Source organism: Equus przewalskii, chromosome 13, assembly GCF_037783145.1.
Source record: "Equus przewalskii isolate Varuska chromosome 13, EquPr2, whole genome shotgun sequence".
NCBI lineage: Eukaryota > Metazoa > Chordata > Mammalia > Perissodactyla > Equidae > Equus > Equus przewalskii.
Window position 1 is genome coordinate 84,698,000 of NC_091843.1, and position 26,718 is coordinate 84,724,717.

General features: G+C 46.3%; 1 protein-coding gene across 1 annotated transcript in view; it reads right to left on the reverse strand.

Annotated features, from left to right (window-relative positions):
* THBS4 (thrombospondin 4) overlaps window positions 1-26,718 on the reverse strand; it is a 42,763-nt gene that overhangs the window by 3,010 nt on the left and 13,035 nt on the right. Inside the window, exons 3-19 of the mRNA XM_070571539.1 lie at window positions 22,667-22,914; window positions 20,355-20,463; window positions 19,892-19,974; window positions 19,291-19,342; window positions 18,878-19,080; window positions 17,111-17,248; window positions 14,522-14,590; window positions 12,242-12,394; window positions 8,871-8,975; window positions 8,167-8,274; window positions 7,698-7,857; window positions 6,312-6,430; window positions 5,403-5,455; window positions 2,688-2,881; window positions 1,547-1,725; window positions 827-875; window positions 530-726 (exon numbers count right to left, since the gene is read on the reverse strand). Of these exons, the coding sequence (XP_070427640.1) occupies window positions 530-726; window positions 827-875; window positions 1,547-1,725; window positions 2,688-2,881; window positions 5,403-5,455; window positions 6,312-6,430; window positions 7,698-7,857; window positions 8,167-8,274; window positions 8,871-8,975; window positions 12,242-12,394; window positions 14,522-14,590; window positions 17,111-17,248; window positions 18,878-19,080; window positions 19,291-19,342; window positions 19,892-19,974; window positions 20,355-20,463; window positions 22,667-22,914 (2,219 nt within the window). The remainder of the gene's footprint in view (window positions 1-529; window positions 727-826; window positions 876-1,546; window positions 1,726-2,687; window positions 2,882-5,402; window positions 5,456-6,311; window positions 6,431-7,697; window positions 7,858-8,166; window positions 8,275-8,870; window positions 8,976-12,241; window positions 12,395-14,521; window positions 14,591-17,110; window positions 17,249-18,877; window positions 19,081-19,290; window positions 19,343-19,891; window positions 19,975-20,354; window positions 20,464-22,666; window positions 22,915-26,718) is intronic.

A 26,718-nucleotide genomic window follows, 5' to 3' on the forward strand; every position in this document is an offset into this window, starting at 1 on the left:
TGGGTGCCTAGGGTGGTGAATTCTTGGGGATGATCTGGCTGCCTTGGATTCAGACAAAAGCATAACCACTTAAGTGCCATGTCTACTGAGGTGACCCCAACCCATTAGTAATCAGCACTGGCCAATATTCCACTAGCCCGTTCCACATTTTTCCTGCTGTAAATCCATCGTTCCCCACATTTGTCTGATGGGGGCTTGAAGTCTGCCTTTTCTCCCAGCAGGAAGGACAGGCGTAGCCGCTCAGCCTTCAAAGTCAGCCCTCTCAAGGAAACAGACGAGCCCATCTCCAACATGGTGTGCCTGAAGATGTACCCCCAAATCTTTACTCGGGTTGACGTTCTCACCATTAGAGGCACCCAGGGGTTAGAATGTAGCTCGTACGTGGGAATGAAGGCAGGGCCCTGACCTGAACACTAGCACAAATGCATCAACTTCTCAGATGAACTAAATGCCAAATGGGAGAAACCACAATTTAAAAGGAGGGTGAAGATCCTGGAAGGAAGGGAGACGAGTGACTTTAAACCGCCACCTTAAGCTGAATGCCAGGTTCTGCAACAGCTCGGAACGGGGTGGCCTGCCAATACGTCTGCTCTGTCTGCTTCCACATGACCACGTAGAAGCTGGAGCTGTCTTGGTAACCAAAGATAAAGCCGGCATAATCATCGTCCGTCTGGGTGTTTACGTGGAAGGTCCCCTCAAAGTCAACTCCATTAAAAGCGGTGTACCCTGCAGAGATCAGGATAAGACATTAGAAAGGCAGACAAGCCACAGGAACACCTGGAAAGAGTGAATTCTACACAAGTGGTAACTGAGGCCCTGGACATACCCACTGCCAGGCCGGGGTCACTGTTCATGGTCTGCACGATCTCCATGCCCTGCAGAGAGAGTGGGAGGAGTTAAGAGCAATCCTAGAGGGCCTGGAGAAAGCTCAAGGACGCCCAGAACCTCAGGCGTCATGGGTGAGTGGTAAGTGATGTCTGACCTCCACGTAAAGATCTCATTATCTGAGGAATTGCTGTACCTGATTATGTGCTCAAAGAAAGGACTAATTTGTTAAAAAAAAAAAAAAGTTCAAAGCAGAATAGAAATAATTTTGCTGAAATTGTCATTTAAGCTGATCCAATAAACTCTTACTTGGAGAACGTACACTTCTAATGAAGGTGATTTGCTGGGTGATGCTAGAAAGCTTAAGCCTCTCTGTGCCTTCCTCCTTCAGTCACACAGTGACCAGGACATGCAGGAGGCAGTCTCCTAGAGAGATCAGGAGCCTGGCTCTAGGGTCAGACCAACTGGGTCCCAATGCCAGCAATCTCAGCCATCCTCCTGCAGTGCTTCCGTGAGCCACCAGTAAAGCTTCATGAGACTCAGTCTCATCATCCGTACCACGGGGCTGATGACTGCTTTGTCGTAGGGCTATTGTGAGGAATAAATGCGATGTGGAACAGCGCCTGGCTTGCAGTCAGCACCCTCCAAAGTTACCTACTGCCCTCAGAAGGGCCTGTGTTGAGAGGCAAAGCTGAGCTCTTGCCGACCATGTGACACTCACCTGGTTCAGGACCACCCAGTTGGGATCGATCTGGGCGTCGCCTTCAGGGTCCAGGACCACAGTCTGGTAGGCCCTGAAGTCGGTCAGGGTGACCTCCGCGTTCTCTGGGCAGACGTCGATCCAGTCGATGACCTGGTCCTGGTCAAAGTCTGTCTCACAGATGTCTCCCACACCGTCTCCTGAGTGCGGAGGAGGAGGGGAGAGGAGGTTGATCGTACCGACACCCCCGCCCAGACCCCACCATTGCTCGACAGACAAACGGGCTGGGCAAGGAGCGGAAGAGAGCCCAAGCTCCACCTCCAGGGCTCTGGTTTGCACCCTCATCGGGAGAGAAGCCCTAGAATCAGCTGCATCTGAGCTGGCCCTGGGCCCCCACCCCAGAGTCCTTGTGGTGGGTTGGTGAACCCCACTGAATGTGATCAAAAGAACTTCCTGGGGACAGAGTGGAGGGCAACCATTCAAAACTGACCTTACAGGAAACTCTAGGTGTCCTCTGAGGACAGTGGGGTTCACCAACTGGAGGATTCTAAGCCTGACCTTACACAAGCAAATGTCTCTAGCACTTTCTGGACTATAATGTATAAAAAACAGGGGAATTATTGTCACCACAGCATCTCTAAGACCGTAATTTCTGGTGGTCCTTAGGCTGCAGCTGGCCCACCGTGTGTTTTGTTCCGCTGACATCATGGTATTAAGATATCTGAATTTGCATAGCTGTGGATGGGCATGCCCCACCAGCCCGCCACAGTCCTCAGCTCTCTGCTGCCTCATTTCTGGCTTTGTGCATCCCTTTCCTTATCTGCTTGGCCCCGCAGGCATCTGAGTTTATGGCCCCACCTAAGCCATGTGCTGCTGTGACTCCTCGTGAAAAGAGCAAGCGGGATGGTGGAGCAGCTCTCCAAGCCCCTGGAGCAGGTGCGTGAGGCTGCTTCTCTGCTCCTAGGATCTCATCCTAGGGCCACTCGGAAGCTGCCAAGCAGCTTTTCTCAGACAGAGGTGGAAACCAGTGTCTACCACACGTCTACTGTCCACACAGGCTGTGGCTACTCAGAGAAGCCGGTTCCCTGGGAGAGGTGCGCCACCAGGTGCCTGGCTGAAGGGAGCCCGGGGTCCCACGCAGCCCTGGGCTGTGCCCACTTACTGTTGCTATCCTCCTGGGCTGGGTTGGGGACCAGCCGGCAGTTGTCTGGTCCAGGGGGCACCAGGTCTGGGATGCCATCATTGTCATCGTCATCATCACACTCGTCACCAATTCCATCCTTGTCAGTGTCCAGCTGGGCACTGTTAATGACAGTGGGGCAGTTGTCTGTACTGTCCTGGTGCCCATCTCCGTCACTGTGGGAGGAAGGAGAGGTGGTTTGCATCACAGAGGGCAGGAAGAGTCCAGCGCTCAGGAGGGAGAGTTTGGGTTTGGGGTTTTAACCAGGCTTGGTCTAGTATCAAACCCACATGTCCTTAGATGAGGCTGCCCTCTGGGCTCAGAGACCATTTTCCCCACTTCCTCAACCTGTTTCAAGTAGATCAGGTCCTACGCAGGAAGATAGGGCTGGTTTCCATGATTTTGTGACCAGATGCTCCTATCGGTCCCTGGGACTGATGTGCAAAGGGAACAATGTGAGGGCCAGGGAGTAGACTGCTCGGTGTGAACCCGGGCTTAGCTGCGTACCAGCTTGTGGCCCCAAGCATGATCCTTGACCCCTCGATGGCTCAGTGTCCTCCTCCGTAAAATGGGAACATAACAAAGCCTACTGCATAGGGTTGTTGTGAAGATTGAGCGATTAGAATGGTGCATATTCAATTTTAATAGATGAAAAAGCATTTCTAAGCACCAGGCTCTTAGGAAGCCTTGCAATGTTTTCCTTTCTATTACTCTTCATAATCCCCTGCCAGCGGACCCAAGCAGGATTGGATGTGAGGGCCAGCAGGAGAGTGGCGAAGAGGACAGAGCCGTGCTTCCCCACAGGTGGGCACGTAGGCTGGGCTCAGGCTTGCAAAGCACTTCTCAGAACCCTCATTCTCTGCCTGCCTGATTTTTCTTCTTTCCAGGTCTAATGGCCACCTGAGGATGAGGCTGTCCTGTCCCCAAGGTTTCCCTGAGGTGATGGAGACCGCCTGTGGCTACTGTGGATCAGAGTAGATACTCCCTTCACCTGGCTCTACCCATGGGCTGTGCTGGGCTGGGAGCTGCCCCTATGCAGTCTAGGATGGGACGGAGAGGGGTGCCAGGGACCAGTCTATGTCCTTCACGCCATGCTTCCCAGGGCGGGTCCCAGAGAACATGAGGCCAACCTGGACAAGCAGAGATAACACGGCTCAAACAGTGAAATTCCTGGGCATGTAGCAGGGCTGCTTTTGAAATCACAAGCTTGAGCTATTTCCATTAGCGGCCATTCTATACAGCCTTGAAGATTTTTATGCAAAAGCAAGCAGTTCCTGTCCTCCTCGCCAGGGTTCAAGTTTGTGGGAATTAAAACGTAGCAGAATGAGTCATTTATTTTAGGCAAATATCTAGCGGCTGGTGGAATAGGATATTTTAGAAATTACTTTGATGGCGATCAGAGTACAGGATGACCTGCAACAGGAAACATTCCTGATGGGCATCATTTAGCGAGGTTGCCACGGCACCAGTTCTGCCTTCCTCTCAAAAATGGAGACATTCTATGTGAGACCCTGTCGTGGACTTGCCTCTCCTCAAGCTGTGGCAACAATATAACACAGCCACCACTTTCTGTAGGTCACCTGAGGGCCAGCACTGGGCCAGGGGCATTCCCTGCAGTATCCTTCATTTTCACTATAACCTGCCAGATGCATTTAATTATCTCTCTGTTGCAGATGAAGAAATTGAGATTCTGAGAGATTGACAGATGTGTTTAAGTTCACTTGCTGAGCATGTACTTTGCAGCAAGGACACTGAGCACAAGGACGGAGAGGGGACTTTATAGGAGTTGTCCTTGAGCAAGGTTTGGCTTGAGAACCGCTGTCTGCAGGGCAACCTCTCAGAAGAGGTTGAGAAGGGCAAGCTATGTTCCTTTCCGCTTTGCCTTTCAGAATCCCTGCCTCTCATCCTGGCCCACTGCCTCTATAAGGATTCCCTACAGAGATGAAAGGGTGAAGAGTGGGGGACCGCAGGGCCTCTGGGGCAGAGCTGCACACGTCTGTGTTTTTGGTGATGTTCTTACGGCATCTGATCCAGCCGTGTGTCCTAACAAAGGGCTCCATCCATGTGGGGCGAGCAGGGCTGACAACATTCATTTGCATAGAACAATTCCACTCAAATAAAGGAGACTGAAAGAAAAAATCCTAAGGACAATGAAATAACAGTGATCTCTCAGCAAACTGACAGCTTTCTATTTCGGGACAATGGAGAAGCTTTCCTGTGCTGAAAGTAGAATAGTAAAAGAGCGAATACCTGCAGAGTGCTGTCAATGGAATGGAAACTGTAATATGCACTCTTCATAAATTAACTCGGTTAATTTTCACAACAGTCCTATGCGCTACCTTCCGTGTCATTCCCCTTTTACGGATGAGAGAATCGAGGCACAGAGAGATTAGGTAAGTTGCCTAAGGCCGGCTGTTTGTCAGTGAAGGAGCTGGGACTTAAACAGAACTGTGTCACTCCAGAGCCCATCTCTGCAGCGAGATGCTATGCTGCCTGTCTTGTAATAGAATCTCACTTGCTAGAGTGCCTAGTGGCCCCTCCTGATACTGTGACCCCCATGCAGAACTTTCAAGGAGGCAGGGCTGTTGTCCCCTGAGCAGCTCAGTCTACCCAGAGAGATCCCAAAGCATGGTGGCAGCAGAAAGCTCTGAAAGAAAGAGCACATCTGGCCCTGTGCCGCTGGGAGATGTGCCATACCTGTCCTGGTTGGTGTCACAGGAGTCCCCAACCAGGTCGTTATCCACATCAGACTGCAAAGAGAACAGAATGTGTTGTTACTTATCCCTGGGCCTGCATGCACAGAATGTTCCAGAGGAGGCAGACCTGGTCCATCCTCACTGGATCTCTGGAATTGGGGTGATGCAAAACTGCAAAAGGACAACACCATATCAATGTAGGCACAATGCTGAACTTTCACAAAAGGCCTTCCAAAATATCAAGCTCCATGGATGGGCTGCCTACACACCAGACGAGCTGGTTGGGAAGGGCACCAGGGCAGCGTGGCTGCAGGTGGAGATGCGGAACTCTGGCACGGGTCGGAGGGGAGCCAGCCACAGGCACGGGGACGAGGCACTCTGGTGGTGATGTGCTTCTGCATGTTGGAGTGGAGCCGGCATGGGAGTGAGTCACAGAGGGAACAATGACTCCCTCTCTCAGGGCTTAGAAAACCCATGACCCATCACAGCCAATTATCCAGACAGGAAGGAGGAGTGAGAGGGGAACACCACATCGCTACTGAACTTAATCTGAAACGTCCACACACAGGCTGTGTAGGGGTTTGGGGACTAAACAGTTAATTTCCACATAATATTTTCTTGTCTGCAGAAAAAATTTGTTTTGGGCATCATTAAACTCATATTATTAATGCCATAGGCTATCTACAGCCAGCCTGGGAGATTAGTCCAGAGGGCCTCAGATCTCCTGTAATGTCCTTCCTGTCACCTCTGGGCCTGAAGTATGCAATTTCACCCCCTCTGCTCTGTTAGGTATGCAGCAACAGCAAAGAACTGAGCCGGCGGGCTGTACTGTGATTTTAGATATTGGTCTTCAGTGAATCTTTGCGTATGGAATTCAGCCCAGAGACTGCATTCCCTGTATCCTACTAACCTGGTTAGGGTTGCTGACATCAGGACAACTGTCGCAGGCATCCCCCACGCCATCACCATCCTTGTCCTGTTGGTCACGATTGGGAGCTTTGGGGCAGTTGTCCAGAATGTTTTTTATTCCTATGAGAAACGAATGCTTCCTTGAGGCAGGCAAAGACCCCAGAGAGGTCTGGGACACAGACTTGCAGGTGCTGTGGCGATCAGGCCTGCACACAGGCAGTAGTGGCCTCTGCCGGGGCCACCCTCAGACAGCCACTGTGTTTTTAGCAGTTATCTGGACGTAGCGTCAAAGGATGGGTTCTGGGTGACTTGAAAACGAAGGGTGATTTGAGGCATTTATTCAGTGAGTTATAATTTGTCCAACACAGCAAGGGCTGTCACTGCAACCAGAGGAGTGGGTCCCAAGGGCTAGGTGGGCCACGCCTGGAGAGGGAGCACCTGTGGGCATGTGAGCTGTGACTGAGACCAAGGGCTCCGGCAGGGGTATGCTGGAGCTGGCCCATTGTGACCCTCTCTTCCCAGCTTCCCCTTCAGTCCTGTCATCTCGCACTGTTAGCTTGAAATCAGCGATGGTGGGAGTGGTAGTTACATCATGGAAACTGGCAAATGCTACAACTCGGAGCTTTTTGTGTATGTTTTGTTGAGCTGGTTTACCAGCACACCACTGGGGTGGGGAGTGCATTTCTAAAAGGAGTTTCCTTCAAGACGTTGTCATGTGATGTTTTTCAGAAACTATTGGAGCCACCTGCACTTTGATGATAGTCATCTATGTGTTATGGAAGCTATACAGGAACAAATGTCCTTCCTCAAGTCCTGTGAGGCTCCAGGGGGCGCCATGCACACAGACCACAACAGGAGGCCCCTTCAGCAGACCCTGGAGCCGGGTGATGCAGCCGCCCTGCCTCCACAGCCCTTCCCAGAACAGGCAGGGGATGTCCATGTCTGGCAAATGCCTGGTTCTCTGCAGCAGGAGCCTGACTCGGAGGCGGTAGCCTGTGGCCCTGTTCAATCCCCCTAGTTCAATTCTCCATTTCCAGGACTCTCACGTGGGAAAGGGACGGTGAGGAGTGGGCAAAGGTACAATCTGGAAGACAGATGCCCTACAAAGACACAGCCCTGAAAGACACTGCCTGAAGGGACTCCTACAAGGGTTCTGGCAATGATGTAGAGTTGCAGAAACACCCAGGGTTATTCAAAAGGAGAGTGGGCTGTGGAATCTCCTTCCACAGAAACAAGTGGACCTCAGGTCCCCCAGGCACAGGCTGTGTTGGAACCACCTGGAGCGGGAAGGCTCCGTGAGTCAGTCGGTCCATTCCTGCTCCTAGCAGAGAACAAGGGCGAACAGACAAATGAGTCCCCCCAAAAAGACAAAGCAAGACAAACCCACCATCGCCATCCATGTCATCATCACAGGCATCCCCTTTTCCATCCCCATCAGTGTCTTTCTGGTCATTATTTAGGACATTCCGGCAGTTGTCACAGGCATCCCCAAAGATGTCTTTGTCACTGTTCCTTTGGTCCATGTTGTGAGTCAGGACACAGTTATCCTAAAGGATCAGAAGACTGAACATTTACTCAGACTTTCACTGAATCCCTCCTGTGTGCGCAGTCGTGTGGTGGATGCCGCCCAACCTCCACCCCCATCGTCATGAGTTGTCAGAACTCAGGAGGCCCAAGTTTGTCAGTTTCATATTTTAAACATTTGAGAATCTTAGAATACAAAGTTGCAGTGCTAAGGGAATGCATGCATTGAAACTAACATTTGGGATGATGAATATAAACAGTTGACTTCATGGACTTTATTCCATCACCCCTAGTATGTGGCAATTCACAGGCCTTCCCAGCAAAGCAGGTACCTGCTCATTCAGGACCCCATCTCCATCAGCATCCTCATCACAAGCATCTCCAATGCCATCTCTGTCTGCATCTTCTTGGCCAGAATTTGGCACATACTTGCAGTTGTCCTAAGGGGGGGAAAACACAGCTCAGAGAGAAATCCACATCTGTCTTTTTGTTTTTTTCAGCTTTATAGAGAGATAACTGACAGGTGAAATTGTAAGATATTTAAAGTGTACAATGTGATGATTTGATATACATGTATACTGTGAAAGGATTTCCCCCCTCGAGTTGAATAACACATCCATCACCACACATATTATGCCCCCCCCTTTTTGGGGCAGAGAACATTTAAGTTCTACTCCCTTAGCATATTTCAATTATACAATGCAGTGTTATCAGCTATAGTCACCATGTTCTACATTAGATCCTCAGACCTTATTCAACCTATAACTGAAAGTTGGTACCCTTTTACCACCTTCTCCCTATTTCCCCGACTCCCATCTACATCTGTCTTAAGCCAAAAACTATTTCTGACCTTGAAACTGACCAAGGCTGCCTGGCTTCGTCGTTGGTGACTGTTTTGCTACATTTAGATGCAGCTACTTTAAAAATGCAGTTTTAAATGGAACCCACAGAACCTCTCCCCCAGATAAGATGTGCCCTTGGGAAGCCAAGTGTATGTGTGTTCGTGTGTGTCTTTTTTCCTGCTTGTCCTCCTTACCTTCTTACAGTTCCTGGCAGAGCATGGCAGTTCCTCATCAGGGTAACTGTCGATGTCCACATCCTTTCCACAGATGTATCCATCACCAGCCCAACCGACTCCGCACTGTGAAGGGAAAGGCCATCAGAGGCCTGCGAAGCTGAGCCTGGTGGGAAGCTGGTGGCTAACAAGGGCCTCGCTCCTGTGTGTGCATCCCCAGAGGGAGGGCTCAGAGCCAGAAAGCTTTGTTGGGTAGGATTTTAAAACCATCAGGTTGTTTTTGAACAGTCTAATGGTTCAAAATTCAAAAAATATAAAGGGAGATATAGTGAAACTCCTTTCCACACCTGTTCCCTCGGCTCAGGAAATCAGGGCGATCTGTTCTCATGTACACTTTCTGAGACACGCTGTGCTTAGTCAAGCAAATGCACAGGCACACTCTCTTTTTTTCCTTTAACACAGTCTGTAGCACACACATACACAGTGGTGCACCTTGATTTTTTTTCACTTTTTATTAAGATTATGATAGTTTACAACGTTGTGAAATTTCAGTTGTACATTACTGTTAGTCTTGTTGTAGGTGCACCACTTCACCCTTTGTGCCCTCCCCCCACCCTCACCTTGATTTTTTTCAATTAACATTGTATCTTGGAGCTCTTTCCATATCACTCCACGTGGATTCATGTCATTCTTTTTGGCCATGGATGTATCATACATAAGGTGTGGTATGCGTCTGCCTCAATTAATTCAACCAGTCCTCTCCTGGTGGATGTCAGGTTTTTAAAATCTTTTTCTATTGCAAACAGTGCTGCCATAAATAATTCTAGTACATTTGTCATTCTGCACATGTACCAGTTTCTTAGTGGGATGGTTCAAAGTGGGATGATTCCTGGTTCAAAGGGTATTTGTATTTGTAATTTTGAGTTATTGTCAAAATGTCCCCCATATTATGGTCAACTGTCTTCTCCCAGTGGGAATGAATGCGTGAACGGGTGGAGTGGCCTATGTGGCACTTTCCTTATCTTCTTGGGCCACAGTCATATCTCTGAATCTAACAGTCTTCTCGATCAATCTCCACCAAAGGAGGAACTTTCCGAGGTGCTGTACCTCGGTTCATACCCTTTTCTTTTAACAGAAGAAGGTTCTCACAGGCGCAGTGCAGGGTGTGCACGTTCTCTATTCCCTGGAGGGGTGGGCTCTTACCCTACCACCCTCCAGGTGGGCTCTTAACATCAGCCGCTGGGAACAAGCCTTCGCTGTCAGCAGAACAGGCATTAAAATAACAGTTATGCCAAACCAGACTCTATAACCATGTTCTCCAATGCCTACACTGATGCTGCAAGGTCATCCTTATCCCATTTTACAAAAAGGGCAACTAGGCTCAGAGTGGTTAAGTCCCTTGCACAAAGTCTCAGAGCTGGGACTTGAACTCAGGCTCGTCCTGGTCACTGTCTTTCGCCATTTCTATTTGGTTGATGCGCACACTGAGCTCCTCCTCTGACATTCTGTACCCTCGTTGGCCTAGTTAAAGGATGGCTGAGAAACCAGAGAAAGGAAGTCATTCCACAAGTGGTGTCCTGGGGATGAGGGGTCCCTGGGAGCTCAGCCCAGGAAGAGGAGGGGTGGCAGAAGAGCAGAAAGAACAGGGGAGAAGGGGGCCTAGAAAATAAAAGAGAACCAGAAAGGCAGGGAGAGGGAAGAGTCTGAGGGGAACAGAGTCAGGGGCAAAGGAAAGGAAACCTTACATGAGTCAATATTAAATTTCCTGACCTCACTAATCAAAATAAGGTGATTTAAGACTGGTGACTTTCTAAGCTGCAGCCTGCCTGTTCTTAATCATCTGCGCTCTCCTTCTGCAACCAGAGATTTAGGAGGCAGGATTCCAAAGGCAGCCCTCCCAAAACTACCCCTATTTCCGCTCAATTGCTTCAGCAGGGCCTTCAGAAGGCCTGGAAGGCTCAGCCGTGGGGTATGGTCCTTGACTCATTTTAATGAAGAAAAAATTCCCTCTAGGAACAAATACATTTTTAATGAGCCATTTTCTGGCAGATTACGTTATTTTAGTAGTCACACCAAGCGTATTAATCCTTTACCATCTGTCGTTGTGCCTTATTACAATTTCAAAAACATATTAAGAGCCCCATCACCCACCATCCCAGGGAAGTTGTTAATTTGTTCACAGAAAATGAGGATTTAAACATAGATATACACTTGCCTCTCAATGGTAATAAACACGCGCGAGCAACAGGAATGAGGGAAATTGTTGGCTTTTTCCCCCCTCCACCCTAGCTCGCTGCTTCCTCAGGACCTTGTTACAGACTACCTATATTGCTGGAGAGAGCTGACCTCATTACATTTATTTCTTTTACTTAGTTTTGATTCTTCTCATTTTTCCTATTTGAAAAGTGATATGCTCACTGTAGAAAATTTTGCCAGCATAAAGATAAAGAAGTCTAAGTTTGAGATATAAAGAAGAGGGAAAAAGTCTCCCAGAATCCATCCTGCTGCTCGGAGGTTATCAGCATGTACCTGTGAGTCTCAGCCTCTGAAGGGCCACCTGCCAAGGGCCTGGCTCACTGGGAAGGAAGGAGGAGGTGTGCAGCTGAAGATGGCTGATTCATTCGTGCCTAGAATCCCCAGGGACTCAGGAGCCTGGGGTTTGGGAGTGGATGGCAGGAACGAGCCGCCTTCTTTACCAAGGGCCCACTAAACACGCCTGGCGTGAGACCCAATTCAGGCAGTGACTGGCCTGTTCTCGTCCCAGCCTTCTCCTTCCCATTTTGGCTCCAGGGCTGGGAAATGCACAGGAAGAAGAGTGACCACCCACTTAGCTATTCCTGAATCTAGATGGGGGCGGACACAGCATGGCGCCCTCCGCCCTCACCCACTCACCAGCGGGAGACGGGAGGTTTCCCTCTGAGGGTTTATACGACCCACCACCTCTCCAGTGCCACCCACCTCCTGGAGTATTGGGTCAGATTTCGAAAGTGTGAGGCCAATTAGAAATGACAGCAGTACACTAATAAATCATATAAAGAAGCAAGGGCAGGAGACGGAAGAGAGGGAAGGAGACTCCTTCACCTCGTGCTGCTCACTTCTCGGGCTTTCCACAGAGGGCGCTTGGGAGCTGGGGCTCCACCACTGAGGTGCCCAAGGGGATGGTGTTGACCCACGGCCAAGAGGGACAGAAAAGGCAACTGATGGTTAGATGGACTTCAGGTTGCTCCCCACAAACTCAATTGATGACCCTGTTCCTATTACATCCTCTGTTTATCTTGACCGAAATGTTTCCATTTTTGAGTGCATTTACCCTGAAGCAAGTAGAAATCAGGGAGGGGTGGTGTTTAAAATGGATGAGGCAAAAATGATAAAGCAAGTAACAAACAACTTACCACGCACGTCACATCCCCCTGCCTCCCTTCGATGCACTGCGCGTTCACGCTGCAAGGATTCAGTTCTGGATTCCTGCAGTTTCTTTCAATTTTGCATCCCCTTGTCTGATCGCCAGTGTACCCTGGTTTACAAGGCCCACAGCGATAAGACCCCTGCAGGGAGCAAGGACAAGACGATGAGCCAGGGGCTTGGAACTGTGAGCAAAGGTACCATGATGGTGTTTATGTTTCTATGTCCTCAGCGATGCCAGGACTAAGGGAGACCCATGCCTGCCTCTCTGCTTCCGTGTACGTCTTATAAGATGGTATGAATGTTGGGGAAGATGCCACCAGATTGGAAGATGCAGCCGTGAAGGAACAGAACTGATGCAGAATAAGGCTAGACAGGGAACCACCATCACTTTGACTTGCCAGCTCTGCTATGGGGGGCGGAGGGGGAAAGGGCTGAAAGTCCCAGTGAGAGGCTTTCCTCTGGGGACAGGGGAGATGGTTGGATTAAAAAGCCAGTTAGAAATTTTCTCTTTTACTGCTCCTTTGGCTTTTTTACAATTGAGAGAAAACGAACAGGTGTACAGAGAAATGTTGGTGATGTTGGTGGCCCTGCACTGAGAATTCTTGATGAGGTGGGCTGCTACGGAAGAAACCTGGCAAATGAGCTGTCAGCCCCATGGCAACGGCACCTCCACAGCCAGGCAAGACTTGTTCTTAAACAGCTTTCCTGAGATAAAATTTACATATCACAGAAGACACTCATGTAACGTGTACAAGTCAGGGATTTTAGTCACTTATGACTCTCAATCGCCAAACCCAAGGATGCCCTTCAATGACCTTTCTGGATCTACCCGCCTCACTGGATTCTCCACTGGTCAGCTGCCTCCTATTCTTGGCTTCTGTTCTTTCTCCTTCGTCTGCTTCGTTTGTGAGGTTCTCTGGAGTTCTACTTTCTAGGCACTTCCACTGTCTCCTTTCCTTCTCCCTGGGTGGCTTTAGTGATTACCTTTATGTCAATGTCTCCCATATCTACTTCTGCAGACTAGCTTTGTCCTGGTGAAAAGCTAAGAAGCAATAAATCCCTGTATATTCCTAGGTAGTAAGGCATTGTGGATAAGAACAGAGGCTCTGCAGCCAGACTGGAAGTCTTATGAGATGTGTGGCCTTAGCCTAATTACTTAACTTTTCTGTGCCTCAGTTTCTTCAACTGTAAAATGCGGATAATAATAATGCCCATTGACAGGGTTGCTGCGAGGATTAAAATAAGTGACTTGATCTTTAGAAAATGCTTGTAAATACAAGGAAACCAGGAACCTAGAGATTAATACTTTCCCGAGGACATGTGCTAAGTTAGAAGCAGTACACATGGGACCAGTAGATCTTTCCTGACAGTCCACTCTGCTACACCTATCATCTTGGAGCGGCCAATTTTTCAGAAGTGGGCGGCCAGGTCCTTCTTCCTAGTCTGACTTAATCTGGAGGGTCCACTGAAACCTGCCCACCATGGGTGAGCCTGCTGTTATTTGAAATCCTGGTGGCGTGTCTTTCAGCATCACAGTAACATGCAGCCCCTGTGGTGTGACAGTCAACAGACGGATTGTGTGGTTCCCTGACCAGGAAATGAACCCAGACTGCAGCAGTGAGAGTGCCAAATCTTAACCACTAGATCAACAGGGCTGGCTATATTCTGGAATACTGAACTATTAATATAAACTAAGAAGCTCTTCATATTTTTAAAATGCAAGAACAATAATATTTTATTCAATCATTTATCTTAAAAGCCCAACATTGCAACTTTGATAGAAGATAAAGAACAAGTTTGGCATTTATAAAATAATTCTTCTTTTTTTTTTTTGGTGAGGAAGATTGACCCTGGGCTAACATCTGTTGTCAATTCTCCCCTTTTTGCTTGAGGAAGATTGTTGCTGAGCTAATACCTGTACCAATCTCCCTCTATTTTGCATGTGGGATGCTGCCACAGCATGGCTTCATGAGTGGTGTGTAGGTTGGTGCCCAGGATCTGAACCTGCAAACCCCGGGCTGCCTAAGTGGAGTGTGTGAACCTGACCACTATGCTACCAGGCTAGCGCCTATAAAATTATTTTTATATAAAAAATTACTTATAAAATTACTCTTAGACTAAAAACTTTTTCAGCACAAACTTTTATCCTCATTTGCCAGATATATTATGCCCACATGTTGTACATGTTTTGCGGTTATGATTTATAAACATACCCTTGTTTTAATAACTGGTTTGCTTCGATAACAACAGCCATGAGAAACACTTACCAAAGTGTTAACACAGATGGAATTGAGAACGCATGCTCCATTTCGACACTCATCAATATCAGCGCAGACCTAGTGCAGAAAGGTTTAAAGAGACACTCTGTTTAAGGAGAAAGGCAAATAAATTTTGCTTTGTTTTGATATCTTTGTGTGAAGTGAAGATATGGAATTTCAGGTAGACGGTAATTAGAGCATCATTTCAGCCATCTCCCTGTGTTTGTACCCGTCCGTAGTTACCCTAATTCCAAGTGATAGCTGCCTACTTGGTATTTAAAGTTGCTCAGAAAAGACAACTTGTATGATTAACCTGTTCCACAACTTTTTCAGTCAAGAAGGTTCTTCTTTATCCTGCTTGGGACTTAGTGTACTTCTTCTATCTGAGGATTCCTATCTTTCTTCATTTCTGGAAAATTCTCAGCTTCCCTCTGCTCCAATTCTTTCTATTCTTTCTTTGGAACTACAATTAAACAATTAAACAAACACTGGGCTTTCTTATTACTCTCTTCTTTTTTTTTAACTTTTTATTGAGATTATGATAGTTTACAACCTTGTGAAATGTCAGTTGTACATTATTGTTTGTCAGTCATGTAAGTGCACCCCTTCACCTTTTGTGCCCCCCCCAACCCCCATTTCCCCTGGTAACCACTAATCTGTTCTCTTTGTCCACATGTTTAACTTCCACATATGAGTGGAGTCATACATAGTTAATCTCCTCTTTTGACTCTTAATCTCTCATCTATATTTTCCATATCTTTATTTCTCTGTGCTGCATTCTAGATGACTTCCTTAGATCTATCTTCCAATCTCTAAATTCCCTGTTATCTGTCTTGCCCATCTATTGAGTTTTTAATGTCAATGATTATATCTTTCATTGAATAAATTTTACATGGCTATTTTTCAAACTTGCTTACTTTCTTCCCCCGACATTGCCCTGTTCTTTAATTATGGTATCCATTCCTCCCTTTTTCTCTTGATCCTTTTGAACTTGTTTTTTATTGATCATGTTTCCTCATGGTAGCCTCTTCATATAAATTGCCATTTTTGTTGATGAGCATATCCTTGGTGGCCCCACTTTTGCCTGTGGGCGTTTGACTGGCCCTGAGTTTTGGAGTCTCTTCACAAAGTGGCATGGCTTTGACATTAGCCAGGGCCCTGGGGATTTTATTACTCCGTGGCTGGTTTTTGTATTCATTTTTTGGCTTGTGTTTCTGCATTATATGTGTAACTTAGATTTGGAGCTCACAACCGTATGTGGTACAAGCTTGGAGCTTTGGTTTGTTCGGGGCAACCTTCATTTCTGTCAACCATGTTCCAAATCAGAGATACCAAGCTTCCTTGTTGATCTGGGGGCTGGTAAAGTTTTCCCATTTCTTAGTACTGGGTAAGGCAGCCCTTTGAGGCTCCTGGCTTTATTCAGGAGTATAAGGTCTTTCTGAAGGTTCAAGACTACATCTGCTGTACCCACATAGGTGCTAAAGCCCGTTCCCCACTCCTTGGTCCTACACCCAAATCCCACTCCCACAAGCTGCTGTGGCATCAGCTTCCACCCACAGCTCTGGCTTTGAGTTCCCTTTTTGTTTCTAGAATCTGCACATTTTCTTTGATTTCTTCTGATATTAGGGATGCATTAAATTTGTCATTAAATTTTAGCAAGGTGGCTCCCTTCTACTTCAGTTCAGTCTCCCATATTGCTGGCAATCCACCAAGAAGTGCTCCTTCCAGCTTACACAAAGCACCTTCAGTTTCGTCTGTTTTCCTTGGTTTAGTCTTGGAGATTTTGTCATGAGAGGAGAGAGGAAAAACTTTGGGTCATTATCCGAATGGCTTCTTGTCATTCACATGTGTCTAGCTTGCATCCTTTCTCTAGTTAAAAAAATGATGCCCTCTAGAATCCTTTGATAGGCAGCTAGGAAATAATGAACTCCTGCCCTTCTTCAAAGGTAATAATTTCCCTAAGGTAGTAAAATATATTTATAGACCAACCATTTTTAAGGGCTGAAAACATCAAAAAGAATTTCACAGTCAGTCAGTTAAATAATGACCAGGATATAGTAGGACATTTGGAAATAAACGGAGACTGTCACAAAGTGCTCAAGTACTTTATGGCAATTTATAGCTTATATAAGAAGAAGGGGGGTTTCCCCAGGGGATTATTTCCTCTCTTGAAATCCTCTCATCTCTAAAACAGCTTCTGATCAGCAACAATGGCTCCATAAAAGTGACCTGATTTTTCAAAGCTTTTATTTGTTTCCCTGATTCTCAAGTTATTCTGCAGGACAAAATGCTCACTGGCGACCAACAATAGAAGCCTGAAATCAAGCGACATATTCAGTATCACCTCATTCAGTGTTTTGCTAGTGATACGCAATTATCCCAATTTAACAGCTTGCTCCCTGCTAGACTTCATGAACGTATAAGCCCAGAAATGAGTGGGAAAGCGTCCTAACTCTTTATTGTGCACCATGACATTCCACATGGCATTGGCTGTTCAAGGAGGCAAAGAGTTATACGGGAAGAGATGGGAAACAATCAGAGTTTTTCTGTTGGTAATTAAGATAAAAAATGAATAGGAAGACCATGACATCAGCCCACCTGCTTGTTTGACTTGGCAAAACTGATCCCAACACCCTGCAACACCGGCCCTGAGAAGCCCACTGGGCAGGCGTCACATCTGAAGCCGGGCGCCAAGTTCACGCAGCGCACGCCCGGGTAGCAGGGATGATATTTGCACTGGAGACAAAACAAATTTCAAAGTCTTTAGCCACATGGAGAAAACAGTCTCAAGTTTCACTCATCTATTTGCACATGCTCATTTATTCATTTAACTATCCATTTTTGGGTTGCCAAATGATAAAAGGAAATAGAGCCTTCCAATTCTGTAGTCACCCACGGAATCCCTGACCCACACAGTCTGGGGCTGCCTGTCAGTTACAGAATAAGGGCACAGCCAAGTAGAAGGAGTCCTTCGTGTTAGCCAGTTTACCTCCCGGTGTAAACTGCCTGATATTCTAACTTGGACTTTTAAAATCTCTGTGAAAGGATGGTGCTCCTGGACCACTTGTCAGCTGGCTGTTAGACGAGCCAGAGGGATTACTGAACCAGCCACTCACATGAAAAGACCTCGAGAAGAGAAAGTCAGGGCAGTTGCTTCTTCAGGAGGATGTGGTCCATGGGAGTCTGTGCCTGCCTTTGTGCCCTGTCAAGTCCGTGGCTGTTCCAAGGCTCTCAGAGTCTAGGAGATTGATTCTGATCCTTTTTTTTTAACCACTTCAACTAATGTAAAAAACATGACCACTTCCTGTCCTTTCATAAGGAGGAAAATTCCAGCTCACAGATAAAAACCAGATGCAGTTCTATAAAATATGTGCAGCTGTTTCTTCAATTGAGGGATTATTAGAGACCATCTTAATTGCTTACTACTTGGGGAGATAATCAGCTGAGTGCTACCAGGAGCCTGCAGGAGCTGTGTGTGTGTCTGTGTGTGTGGGCACGGATATGTGAGTTTGCATATGTGTGTAAGCATGTGAATGTGTGTGACCACATATGTGTGTTTGCCTGCATGTGTGTGACCACGTATGTGTGTGTGTGTAAGTGTGTGAGTCCGCACGTGTGTGTGTCAGCATGTGCCTAAGTTCCTTGCATGCACCTCACCCCCTCCATTTCTCCTGCCAGCCTTCCTCTGGCCGGGTGGGAGGGGAAAGGCACATTCTGGTGGCAGCCTTGCTACCTACTACGAACCCTGCTTTGGGATTGGAGTAGTCACTGGCTAACCGTGGTCTTGAAACGGTCTCTTTCAGAAGCTTTGCCAGCCAGCCAAACAGCCTGTAGTTGCTGGATGTGTCTTTCTGGCTCTGTCCCTGGGCACTTCTGGCTACTCACAGGTTATGTACCCTCCTCAACAGGTCTTGTTGGTTTGAGATTCCCTTCTACTCCTCTATTTTAGGAAGCCTGAAGAAATTAGTTGCAACCCTTGAAATATATCCTTACAGAGATCTTCCCCCCCCACATTTGCAAAAGTGTAGAAAAATCAAAATTGTAACATAGATTGCTAAAGAGAAATAATCCGTGTTAGAGTATAAAGCTGAATTCTCAGCATTGTAGCAACACGGAGCAGTAGATGAGCTGGAAACAGAGAGAGAGAGATTACAAACACAGCCACAACCACGAGTCACGCCTCCTTCCTCCCGCCGCTCACGCTCACAGTGTCTCATGTCTTCAAAGATTCACAAGGAAGTGATTTTTACGTAGCCTGAGGACAACTCAGGTCATCTCTTGTCATCAGCTTGCCTTCTTTTCCCACAAGCTGCAGGGGATGCAAGATTCTTAGGGAGCCCCCACCCTGTCTAGCCGAACTTTTACCTCATCAACATCAGAACAGGTAACCCCATTTCCCGTGTAGCCCTCAGGACAGGGCCCACACTGAAAGCCATCTCTGGTGTTGGTACAGCGGACGCCACGGAAACATGGGTTGGAATCACACCGGCGCATTGGGGGTGTCGGAGGTGCTGGGGGTGCGGGGGGCACCAGTGTGTTCGGGGTCGGAGACTGAAAGCTGAGAGGACCTAGAGAAAGACAATAATCCATAGGCTTATTCACCACCAGGAAAACAGCTAATACAAAAGGAAATTTGGTTCCCCGGTGAACTTCCCTTCCCTCCGACTCTGTGCCAAAGCTCCAGAAACCACAGCCAAGGCGGCCTCACCCCAGGCCCTTCATCAGTCTGCATCTGCTCGTCCAACTCCGAAGGAGCCAGTTACTACAAATGCACTTACCGCAAGCCTGGCATTCAGCTATGGTGTTTCGCAAAAACGTTGTTTCCTTGACCTTTAGAAATGAGAAGGGAAAAGAAAAGATGGAAAAGAGTACCTGATATATAATCCAGGAATGAAAGAATCTGTGTGCAGCAATCTATTAAACAGCTGTGGGTTTTTTGATGAGGAAGACTGGCCCTGAGCTAACATCCGTGCCCATCTTCCTCTACTTTATATGTGGGATACCTGCCACAGCGTGGCTTGATAAGTGGTGCGTAGGTCCACACCTGGGATCTGAACCGGTGAACCCCTGGCCTCCGAGGGAAGCATGTGAACTTCACCGTTATGCCACCGGGCTGGCCCCTGCACAGTTCTTAAAGGGAGAGCTAACGTAGGCCCTGACAGCTCCCGCTCTGCTTGGAGCCATGGTCCGTTTATTCCATGCTTGTCCTCCATCTCCGGAGCCCTTGCAGTGGAGCCCCAGGGCGGCAGGCTGCGTGGGGCCACCTGCATTCTGGCTCTAGGTCCACCGCCCTGCTCTGCAGGCCGGCACTCCACCAGCTTGTCACAGAGCTTCTCTGATAAGACTGGGGCTTTTCTGACGGTTTGTCCTCCCTGTTACCTGCTGTCTCAGAAGATCCTTCACCTCTCCCAGGAGCTGGTTTAGTTGTGTCATTTGCCCCAAGAATTGACGATTAAAGTCTCCTGTAGCAATAGCAAAAGGTAAGGAGCATTCAGCCAGTGACAGCCCTCTCTGTGGTGACTCACAAATGACTTCCCAGAGAATCATCATGACAAAAGCCTAGGGTTTAGGAATTTAACTTGGGGTAATTCATCCAATTCACCTAAAAAATAATGATAATGATGCCGCTAGCTAATTAGTTCAAGTTCAGATGAGTTACAAAAATAAAGATGCAATGGAAATATTTCTTGCCCTGGACTTTGGCACAGGAACATGATTTCTGAGGATACACCCTGTAGGGCTGCTGTGCTGACAGCCCACGTTTCAGTGATGGGACCCAGCCCATCCAGGGGCCTGGGGCTTGTTTTTAATGAAGGTGCACAAACTGTGCAGGAGCTCACACCTGTGCTCGTGGCGGCCAGCGGCTCACTCTGCTGCAGGAAGCAGTCTTGCAGGCTGGCGACCTGGAACAGCGAGCCTCGCACCACCAGCTTCAGCTCTTCCAAGAAGTCCTGGAAGAAACCACATTCATAGCACACATTGCTGACGCTGTTCAGAAGCCAAGGTGTGTACATTCTCACACAAGTTTCGTAACAGAGTAGCCCTGTATATTTGGACCCTGACATCTTACATACTTTTGTGGGTCTGCCTTTCTCCTAAAGCCTGCCAGCCCTGTCCTTTTGACTGACACAAATACGGAAGGAGCCAGTAGCCTAGGAAAATGCTGACATTCAGCTCAGCCTGAGAGTTCATCGAGGTGGCTCTGAGAAGAGCAAAGGCTTTTTCCTTCATGGCAAAGAAGTTATTTTGTGGCACGAGACTCTGAAGACGTGTCTGGAATTTGTTTATGGAGTTTAGACTGTAATAAATAAGACACTGATCCCAATTACAAACACTGTTGTTTTTAGGATGTCTTGGCTCCAGGTTTTAGCAAAATTTCTGATTTCCCTGGGCTATGAGCATGAATAAACAGTCTATTCTAGGATTATTAGGTAGCTGGCATCATATTGTCACATTACTGGTTGATATCGATTATTCACTGTTAGTCACAAAATCAGTCAGTTTCCTCACCCCTTTATTTTGGAACTTTTAGTCATACCCATTATTATATATACATGACGGAAAAAGTTTACGTTAACTGCCAACGTAAAGTCATCATCTTTATTTTAGAAATGAGCATGCTGAGGATTTTCAGAGGAATCCTACTTTTTAATTTAGCTAAGTTATGTATGCAAGAAGTGCTATGTAACAGATACTGTGCTGGACATCAGACTATAAGCTCTACGGAGGCAGGACCATGACTATTTTGCCCACCACAGTGTCCCTAAGGCCTAGAATGTGCCTATTTGTTGACTAATTGTCTAAATGAATGAATGACAAGGTGACTATGAAGGTGGAGCACTGTGGTCCCTGCTAATAGTCTAAGAAGGTAGAACTTTTGAGAAAATTCTAAGGAGCATAGTTTCTGATGACCTTGTCCTGGCTGACTCCTGGCTTTTAGAATTGACTTATTTGGTAGTGGACATTAATTTCTGAAATGGTCAGTGACATAATTTCTGACTGTCATTCTGATTATCTGAGCTAATTTGGGGATTCAGAAATAAAGTTTAGCATCTCTTCCTATTCATTTTTTTTCTCTCTATATAAATCTCTCTACACTAAATACATATACATCTTTCTCTCTCTCTGCAAAAACAAAACAAAAAAACCTTGGATTTTAGCTTTCTTTCAATTTCTGCTTGAAAATGCTTCCTATTTTCTAAGCACAAAATTCTTGTATCAGAGCATAGTTTTTATATTATTATCTAAAACTTCTTAGCATTCCTGCTTGTAATGGGAATTATTGCTTACACTCTGTCTCTTTGTAGAAAGGGTTCAGAGCAGCTTGTAACTAAAGCACATATAATAAAATAAAATAGGAATGGAAAATGAGGATTGAGAGAAGACAATGATATTATGAGCTTGTAACAGATGAACAAAGTTACAGATTTTGGCACTGACTTCCACATCAGATAAAATTCAGGAACTACGACCAGTTATAATTAATGGAAGGGACAAAGAATACTAGTTCTTTATAGGAAACAAAGTATTTCCTAGCACAAAACTCTAAAAGAAATTTTTGTGGCAATTTCTACAGAAAGTGCAATGATATAATGAAAAAAATACTATTAACATAGCATAAAACAGAAGACAGAGGTGATGGGACTGATAAGGCCTCATGGAACTAGGTCGGCAATAAGGTCCTTTGTGTTAGGGATGTTCTAATAAGACCTGTGAAGAATGTCGTTCCTAGCGCTTGGCAGTTCCAATCATTCTTTTTTACTTTCATTAAAAAATAATAAATAATAACACTACAGAAAGATTGAAAATAGATCATCCTATTATGCTGGGATAGCTTAATTTTTGCTATTCCTTTCCAACTTTACATTCATATCCCAAAAGTGTCAGCTTATCATCTAAAGCAGAAGATCCCAATTTTGGCCTCACATCAGAATCAGTATTTTTAAAAATCCTGATGCCCAGGTACCATCCCTACAGATTCTGATTCAATTTGTCTGGAGGGTGAGCCCTCTACCAGCAGTTTTTAAAGCTCCGCAGGTGATTCTAATATTCGGCCAGAATTAGACCCTCTCGTGATGTCAGCACCCTCCTCTGCACTCCCTGAACCTCGGCCACCCAACTCTCCACTTTGGACAATGGTCTGTGGGTTCCTACCTGTGCCTTCCTCTGGAAAGTCCTCAATTCAACGGACTCAGCATTCTGGGAGAGGCCAGAAAAGGCTCTGGGGAGATTGTGAACGGAATCCACTTGCTTGCAGTCCAGGTAGAGATCCACAGAGCCAGCCCCTCGCCGTAAGTTGGTCAGTCTCAGGAGGACCCTGTGCCGCCTGCCATCAGCCAGCTGCAGGTTGTTGAAAGCCACCAGGTGAATCTTCCCATCATTCTTCAGGTAGCGGAGGATGGCTGGAACCAAGCACAGATCGACGAATGATGAGATAAGGGAACAGGGGAGATTCTGAGCTGGACAGCCTCCAGGTCACATAGCTGGGTGGCTGGAAAGAATGCAAGCAAGTTGGAACCATGAATTTCCAACATCTTGTAGGCCAGGCATTGTTCTAAGCACTGGCAAGCCACCCTGTTGCCGAGGATGTTTTGTGCTTATGGAGAGACAGACAATACATAGCAAACGTGAAAATAAACAATATAATTTCAGATAATGATAAGTACAATGAGCCAGCAGAGCCCAACAAAAGTCAACTAAAATCCATCTAAGCTCCTGAGGGCATGAATTCATTAATTCACCAAGCATTTACTGAGCGCTACCATGGGGCTGGGTGCTGTGCTTAGTTTCTTTAAACACTTAAGTTCTACTCATTGCAACCCTATGAAATTGGAACAACTAGTGATGTGGAAAGTGATGCTCAGATAAGTGAAGGAACTTGCTCAAGGACATAGCAAGTGGCAGGACTAGAATTTGAAACTGTGTGTGGTTTATTCCATGACTAAAAGAATGGGCAAGGATAGGCCTTTGTAAGCATCTGTTGAATCAAGGGTAACCTGTCATACTGTCCCTCAGCAACCTATCCTCATATTTAACAAAGCTCAGTTAGAAAACCAAAGGTATCCACGGGTTCAAAAGAAGGACCAGGAGGGAGACCCACCACCTGATTTTGTTTGTTTTTTCTACACAGGTAGCTATCTATTCACAGATGTTATTAAGCTCACTAAATGAAAATTCATTCAAATTCTAAAATTCTGGTTTTCTGCCTTGCTTTTTACTCTATTATTGTCTTGAATATATTGAGCCTTGACCTAAAATCTATGCCTGGATGCTGAACTTTTGGGAGTGAAGCCCATTGGGTGAGGTTTGCTGTAAAGACTAGAGTGATTTGCTTCCAAGGGCTTAATGAGTTTACCAACAACACCTCCAGGTCCATTTGTAGGTACCACTGCCAAACCCAAGTTCATCACTAGAAACAATCACTTCAGAAATCTTATAACAAACATTTGAGAGAGGGAGGGCTGGCCACTTAAGTTATGGTATAATCATAAAACAAAATACTGTGGAACAGTTGCATATTAAAAACACAAAAAGACATTCCAAGTATTTTATGGAGTGAAAAAAAGGTTATGAGTCAGTATAGTTTCAACAGAAAAAAATATATGTGTGTATGTATATACATGTATATATGCAAATACAGGTAATTAGAAGGAAATATGTCCACATTAATATGGTCATTGATGGGCGCTTGGATGATTGTTTTCCTCCTCTTGCTCATCTTCATTGTCTAATTTTTTGAGAAGAAACATGCATTACTTATATAAGACAAAAAAGTGAAAAAGAAATGAATTACACACATATACCCAGACTGTGCTGCTGTCACTCTGAATGATTCTCAGAAAGTAATTCAGACAATCTTTCCTCAAGTACCTTTCCTGTTGAGTGTAAATGCCAACTTGGTGCTGCCCCACGGAGTAGCCAGCCAGGAATACCTGTTTACATTGCAGTATTGCCAGAGAAAATAATCACCACTGTCAAACTCAGGATGTATTTGAAATATATTAGACTTTCTAGGTTGATTTTCCCATCCCTTCTAAAACCTGTCTAGATTTGCTTTTCCATTTGCCCATGGCTGGAGAGGGCCAGGTGGCATCAGATTCTGTGATGTAGAGAGATGCCAGGAGGAGTCAGGAGATCTTCTCGTTGCCTATGTGGTCACCACCACTTGCTCCCTGAGAGAAGAGAATTGCTAAGACCTGGCAAGGTAGACGGGCTAGAGGCCTTTCTATGATGGTAGTATAACACTATGTTTCCTGAAGTAAAGTATTGGTAAGACTTAAACAAATGTGGTACGAAGAGAAAGAAAATAGTGGGAAGGAAGAAAACAGACATGAGCAGACATTCTTGAGGCATTTTAACTATGGGGTTCAATTGGATTTTTACCCATTTATTCACTACTGTTGAGAATTTACAGTGGTAACCGCATGGCTGGAAATTGGAGGTACATATGGTACCCAAAAGATGGGGAAAATTGAGCTCAAACATACGCACTAATTCAGTTTTTAAAAACTTCTACTTCTTTACTTTTTTGAACAGTTTTGCAAGTACCTGGAGTTTTTCCAGGCCAATAAAAATACCACTTGGACCACCAACTTTCACTTGGTCATAGACACGTATACTCAACATCTCCTTATTCTTGTTACAGCCACAACTACTGTTCTGCACATTAACAATTTAAGTGGATTCCCATAGTGGTTTCAAATAAATACCCTTGGTTTTCCTCCCCAAACTGAGGATTTCTGTGGAATTCAGAGGAAACATATTTTCATGGGCATCTTGCCTGCTTTTAACAGGCCTTCTTCCAGGGCATGTGGGCCATGATTTATTTTCATAATGGAATTGTGTAAGTTTAATTTTATAAATAGTACCTCTTGGAGTACTTTAATGTAACAGGTACACATTAAATGTTGTGAACATGAACTTTCAATGAATAATTAAATGACTAGATTTAATGAGCTTTTAATATATAAATGAAAAAGTTTAGAGAGTGGCAATTCAACGTCTACTGCAGGCAGCAAAACCTACTTGTGTGTTTATGCCATCATTGAAGGGGATTCTATCCTTCTGCCTTGCTGTGTGTTGCAAGGCAACACTGAAATGACAAATTCCTCATGCTCCTAGATCTTGAGACAACAGCAAGAGGACAAAAAGGAAAAGAAGAATTATGGAAACTTCCATCTTCACAGTGTCTGTCGGCAGAAAAATTATCAAGTGCTTTGTCATTTACCATTCTTCATACTTGATCCAATAACTCTCATTTCTCTTATGGCTTCCATTTTTCATTTTTCTTTTCTATTGCAGAGTCAATAGTGCTTCTCTACTTATTTTATCTTCAGAGCAGTAAGACGACCCCAGAGGGCAGACAGGCACCTGCTTAGGATACTCAACGTTTTCGCATCAGTCAGGCCGAGTCTGGAAACAGCCTAGAGTTCCGGCCCGGGAGCCTGCAGCCTGCTGGGTGGGAGTCTCCCTCATCTTCTCCAGAGGTGGAAAATCGGACGGAGAGAAGAGACACAGTGCCCTTCCTCTCTGCTGCCCCCTTTCCCAGTGCTCACCTCACCCTACCTTAGCCCAGCACACACACAGCAGAGGGGGGCACAGGGAGGGGCAAATACTACAGAGTGAGTAAGACGGGCATTTCCCCTCCAGAAGGAGCAACAGGGCAGCACCCTAGAAGGAGCCGCCTTCTCCTGGGCCCACCACCCCTCCGCCTGTCTCCCCCCGGGAGCATCGCACTCAGGGAAAGTCAGCGGGGACAATTCTTCAGCTGCGGCACACTCAGTTCTCTGGTTCCCTTCTCACTCACCACCAGCTGGAACAAGCGTGCTTGGTGATTTCCACCTGGCTCTCTCGCTGCCCGGAACAAAGAACTCAGGGCACATCTGATTAAAACTGAAGACTGCAGGTCTTCAAATGGCCTTTCTGCCTCTTCTTGGTTCTGTCTCTGGGTTTCTCTGCCAGATTCCTGACTCCCCTTCCTCCTGAAGGTCTCCTTCTGCACAGTTTTTCTGGAAGGACAGCCTGAGCTTCTCACGGGACTGTTGGGACCAAGTTATTGCCTTCTCAAAGTCACATGCAAACAAGCGAATGAAATCCTTCAATAGCCCTCTACTGGATCCTAAACAATGTCTAAACTCCTCACCCCAGAACCGGCCCCGCCCTTCCAGACCCTTCTCCCTGACGATGCTGACCAGGCTGAACGACCT